Source organism: Callospermophilus lateralis, chromosome 3 (assembly GCF_048772815.1).
Source record: "Callospermophilus lateralis isolate mCalLat2 chromosome 3, mCalLat2.hap1, whole genome shotgun sequence".
NCBI lineage: Eukaryota > Metazoa > Chordata > Mammalia > Rodentia > Sciuridae > Callospermophilus > Callospermophilus lateralis.
In genome coordinates, this window is record NC_135307.1 from 78156870 (window position 1) to 78162869 (window position 6000).

Consider the following 6000-nt stretch of genomic DNA (forward strand, 5'->3'; position numbering starts at 1 on the left):
CCCAGGATTGCTGAAGCAAACTTCAGCCTGTTGTGCAGAGTAGTGAAAAAGTGCTAAGCCTGAATGCCCAATCATGTGTTGTGGAACATTTCTCTGATGATTAATCTTACTTTCATGAGCTTACCATTCATTTACATGCTGTCTTTTCTGAAGTGTCTGTCAATTCCAAACTTTTGCCTATATTTTTAAACTTGGGAGAGAGACAGAGACAGACATTTAGAAAGTTCAGGGGCTAGGGGGTGCTGCTTAGTGGCAGAACATTTGTCTAACTTATGTGAGGTCCGGACTTCAATCCCTAACACCACCATAAATAAATAAATAAATAGATAGATAGATAAATAAATAAACAAATAAATAAAAAGGAAAAGAAAAATGAAATAAAAAGGAAAAGAAAGTCCAGATTTCCCTTCTAGTGTGTTGAATTGCTTATTAATTTCACAAGTGACAATTAATATCAGTAATTTTTAATTTTTGAGGTTTATTTTATTACTTTTTATGATTATAGCTGTTTTCAGGATGTTAAAGAAATCGTTAATTATCCCAATTTTGTAAGCAAACATATTCTTCGGTTTTCTTCTAGGAACTTTGTATTTCTGGCTATTATATTTGGGTGTATGATCCAACTCAAATCAATTTTTTGCATAGGCATTGAAGAAGTGGTTCAAGTTCATTATTTTCCAAATAAATTTTCAGTGTTCTGGCATCCTTTTAAAAACTTCCCTATGTCACGTAATACCATGGCTGTGTTTATCAAAAATTAATTTATCGGGCTGGGGATGTGGCTCAAGTTGTAGCGCGCTCGCCTTTGGCATGCGTGCAGCCTGGGTTCGATCCTCAGCACGACATACAAACAAAGATGTTGTGTCCGCCGAGAACTAAAAAATAAATATTAAAATTCTCTCTCTCTCTCTCTCTCTCTCTCTCTCTCTCTTTAAAAATAAATAAATAAATTTATCACTTGGTGAGTCTGAGTCTGCACATTTTATTTGGTTCCACCTTTTTATATATTCATCTTTGCATCAATCCCATGTTCTCTTGGTTACTGTAGCTTTTTAATTAGCCTTGAATTCTGGCAGGAGACTCTAATTTTTTCTTCTTCTTTTCTTTCTGTTAATCTATATCAGATAAAAGCAGTCTTATAGTTGTAAAAGAAAATATTTAAAACTAAGTATTACATTTCCTGAAATAAAGTGAATATATAAGAAAAATTAGTCTAGAATAATCAACTCTGATATCTAATGTGGTAAAACTATAACATTTTAGGGCTGGGGTTGTGGCTCAGTAGTAGAGTGCTTGCCTAGCACATGGGAGGCACTGAATTTGATTCTCAGCACCACATTAAAATTAATTAATTAATTAATTAAAGGTATTGAGTCCATCTACAACTAAAACTATATATACATTAAAAATATTTTTTAAAAAATAATATTTAAACTATATAAAGAAGAAATTCTATGAATATCTAGATAGTTCATAAAATCTTTTTTCTCTTCTGTAGCTCTTGGGTTTGTAAGGAACTATTGGCTTTTGAAAGAACTATTTTACTACTAGCCTGAAAATATATCTTTGGAGACCTCTGCTAGTTGTGGAATATATCACTGGGTGAGTCCTGGGCTTTGTCTCCCACACATCTCTACCCCCACCACATATACTTCTGGCCTTGAAGAAAAGAATGCAAATCTTTAGAGAAATAAACTACTGAACAGTTATTTCTATTCATTTCTCTGAATTCCTAATTTTATTTGATTTTTAGACTCTAAATATTCTATGTAATTTGGGCAGTTCAGTTAATTTTGATAACTTATCAAGATATTTCCAAAGATGCTTCTCCAGTATATGTATTTGTTTATAATAAGAGGTTCAGTAACTGTGACATGCCACTGGGTGGAAATGGCATACAGTTTTCTGGTTTCCACATTGTCACAGTGTTCTCTTTCTCTCTGCCTTGCAAATCGCTACATTAGTTTCAGTCTTAGGCTTGTAGTTTAATGTAGCTTCATAGACATAACATTGTACTTAATATAATATATTTAATATTCAATACCCAGCCTTTTAGCCTAGTTTTGTAGTCTTCCCATCGTTAGCCAAAATTTCTTCCCTGGTAATTTCTTCAAGAGACTTCTTTGAAACAGCATTCCTAGATTTTTGTTGCATATATAAAACTATTTTAGACATTTTTATTTAAACAACAATTTTTCTGGATATAAAAACTAAAGATTACACTTACTTGTCTAGAGAAGTTTGTAGCTTTTGTTTCACCCCCACTTTCATTTACTTAATGATATTAATTAGCTTAGGGAGAAAAGCATGATAGGCTAACTGGCCTGCTTCCAGTGGAGCTGGGTGAGTGAAACTTTGTAAACCTTATCAAGGGAAAACCCTAAATCTCTGAAAGGGAAATACAAAGACTGCCAGTGATATTCCTGCTTTTCTTTATATGATCATACATTTTGAACTTTTAATTAATATATATTAGTTTGGTAATTTTAAACAAAATGGAACTATAGTTTATTTGGATACTAAAGCTTTTATATTGAACATAATAGTAAAATCTATCTCCTTAAAAATTAAGATTTCCAAAATTAAAACATGAGATGAATGGGAACTTGGGTTCCAAAATTCACACAAGTCAGTATAATTGAAAGGAAAATAACAATCTTGAGCTAAAATTATTAGTTGACTCAGTCTAGATATTGATAATTTAGAAATAGAAACTCAAAGCACTTTTAGAAGAAAGTGACTGAAAGACAAAAGAAGAAGAAGAATATTTAAAACATTTAAAACAAATCTAGAGAAAAAAAGAAAGAGTTATGTGGGGAAAAGATGTCAACTGACAAATTTGTCATTTCACGGCTAAGATTACTGTGTTATTTGGAGACAGCATTATATATAAGATTGTATGTAAGATTGTTTGATAACTATTCTGCTACAGTATACTACCTTATCCCTGCTAATTTTTTAAGTAGGACTTTCCCACTCTTGGTACTATTGACATTTGGAGCCAAATGCTTCTTTGAGTGGGAGGGTCTGTCCTGTGCCTTGTAAAATATTTAGCAGTACAAGGTTTCAATGTCTGTCCCTTATTGTGACCACCAAAAATGTTTCTAACTTGGCCAAATGACCCTGACATGATAGCAAAAATGCTCCTTTGCCAATCATGTCTTCCACGTCTACTAGCTCACTGCTGAGTTGTTTGCAAAAGTTTCCCCCATCCCTGTCAAGACTAGTTTCTAATTTCAGATAGTATTTCTAAGTAAGCAATTATTCACCATACTATTGTCCTTTACTGTTTATTACTATAAACCTTTAATAACTTCAACAAGTATCTTCTAGCAGTAACATTATACTGAGGTTTGGAAAGCATAGTAAGTCAGTAGTCTCTTTCTCAGGAATATTAAACCTAGTAAGATGAAGCATAAGTTTCAAGATGAATAGAAGTTCTGGCTGTTTCAGATATAAAGAAATGACAATAACGTATTGTGAAATTCTAGAAACATACATAACTCATCCTTTTATTGTATATATGCATATCTTTTGTATTTTGTATTTTGCATTTTTAATGTTCGATTGCATAGCATTAAAGAAGTTTACTTTTATTCATTTCCAGGTGATGAGAAGCCAAATTAAGAATTATAACTCCAATCTGTGCCTTTGGATTCCTAAAAAAACCATCATGTAGCACTGAAGATAAAAGGTCATCATAAGGAAAAACTCCCTAAGCAAACAAGCTTTATGTACCAACATTCCATTTTGTGTACCTATGTCACACTGCATCTGATTACCTCCTCAATTAAGAAGATGATCTCTGTAGATAAACAGCAATTCTGGGATATCATTCACATTTATTTATTTGTGACGTTGGCAGGAATCTATTTCCTCAAAGCCTAGTCATATTACATCATCATATAAAGTAAAAGACTTTAGTTCACTTCATACAAAGTGCTCCTGTCACTTTATAAAAAGACTCTAGCTTTGAATTTGAAACTTCAGTTTAAGGAATTAAACATATTCTATGAACTCAAATGCTCTAATCTATCTTTTATCTTCTGAAGCATGGTCAGTAACTGAGTTCTTAGTGTCAGGGAACAGGAAATCAATCCCCAGTAAATAATTCACTAGTAGAGCACGGGACTCAATACATGAGGTAGGTATGTTCCATGTGCAATAAAAAAAAAATGGCTTATAGAGCTGACAAATGAACACAGGAGACAGAATTAGCAAATATAGAAAACAAACAGAAGTGTCAAAGAATATTACTTTTTTTATTTTAAATCACACAGATGTCTATTGAGCTCAATCAACAAAGAACCTGTGTTCACTCTGAAGGATGTTAAGTAGAGACTTGCTATAAGAACTGCCAGTTGACTGGAGGCTCCAGGTGAAAGGAGAGGAGACTTAACCAAATGCTATTCTGTTTTGAATTCATAAAATTTTTTCCATAATGAGGTAAAATCTTGAGTTTGTCAGAAACACTTAATGGCTACCACCTGAAAGTTGAGACGGTTTGTATAAATGAATCCTCAGTTTCTGTGAACTCTGGGAAGAGCAAGAGATAACAAAGTAGAAAATCTGCTTTCCACACGCAGGAGGATGGTTTACAAAATATTCCTACTGGGCCAAGATTAAAATATGACAATTTTAATTTGGTACCATGAAGTTAGTCATATTCATGTGCTGGCCACTTCTTCATATTCATGGTTGATGTGCCTCCAAGGTCTTATTTGTTTCATTATTTCTCAACCCACATTCTCCTCACAGCCTGAGTCTCTCTAGGGTAGTTGGTCAATGAACCATTAGTGAAAACATGTGTTTGGGAAGACCATTATTGTATCTCAAATTCTAATAATGATCTGCCAGATACTTCAGAGTGCATGTAAGTAAACTTGTTTCCATTTTAATACCTTTTTTTCCCCACCGTCATAAAGAAAAACAGAAGAAAATAATAATGAGAAAAACTCAGGTAAAATGAGGAAGTAAAACAGCATTATTACCACTGCAAATGCCTCCTACTCTAGCTCAATGATCCTCAGAAGGATTGGAAAATATGTCATTTATATTTCACTTCTCTTTACATAAAATATATCTGTTGACCAACTTCCTCATGGCTGTCTTTACTTCTTTGTTTCGCAATGTGTATATGATGGGATTAAGTAAAGGGAATATTACAGTATGGAACACAGACACTACTTTATCTAGGGAAAATGAGTCAAAGGGACGAGCGTAAATGTAGATGCTTGGTCCAAACATTAGCACCACGATGGTGATGTGGGAATAGCAGGTGGACACGGCCCTGTTGGTACTCTCACCTGAGCCTGAGTGCTTCTTGAGCATAACCAGAAGGAAGGCATAGGACATTAACAGAGCAATGAAACACACCACGGAGATCAGACCGCTGCTGAAGATCATCACCAACTCTTCTGGGAAGGTGTTGGCACAGGCAATCCGGACAACCTGTGTGATGTCACAGAAGTAGCTGTCCAACTCATTGGGCCCACAGAAGGGAAGTCGAACAAGGAGAGCCACCTGTATTATAGAATGGACAAAGCCCCCCATCCAGGAGACAGCCACCAGGATACAGCAGAGACGTCTATTCATGATGGTAGCGTAGTGGAGAGGGCGGCAGATAGCCGCATAGCGGTCAAAGGCCATCACTGTGAGCAGGAACATCTCTGAGGCTCCAACAAAGTGCAAGAAGAAGAGCTGAGTAATGCACCCACCAAAGGAAATTGTCTTTCTTTCCACAAAGAAGTCCACAAGCATTTTAGGGGCTGTGACAGAGGAATACCAAATGTCAAGGAAGGCCAGGTTAGCCAACAAGAAATACATAGGAGAAGTCAGATGGGGATCAAGTCTGATGGTGCAAATGATAAGAATATTCCCTGGAAGGATGAATAAATAGAAGGATAGAAATATAAAAAAGAGGATTAGTTGTACCTCCCGAGTCTGGGATAGGCCAGTGAGAACAAATTCTGTCACCCTGGTGTAATTTGCAGTTTCCAT

General features: G+C 35.0%; 1 protein-coding gene across 1 annotated transcript; it reads right to left on the reverse strand.

Annotated features, from left to right (window-relative positions):
* Nucleotides 1–5058: 5058 nt before the first annotated feature.
* Nucleotides 5059–6000, reverse strand: LOC143394667 (olfactory receptor 4M1). Its single transcript, XM_076849331.2, has one exon. The coding sequence runs from the start codon at nucleotides 5998–6000 to the stop codon at nucleotides 5059–5061; it is 942 nt and encodes a 313-aa protein (XP_076705446.2).

What these genes read in the sequence shown, in the direction of transcription:
- LOC143394667 (XM_076849331.2), bottom strand. Translation starts at nt 6,000, where the DNA reads ATGGAAACTGCAAATTACACCAGGGTGACAGAATTTGTTCTCACTGGC.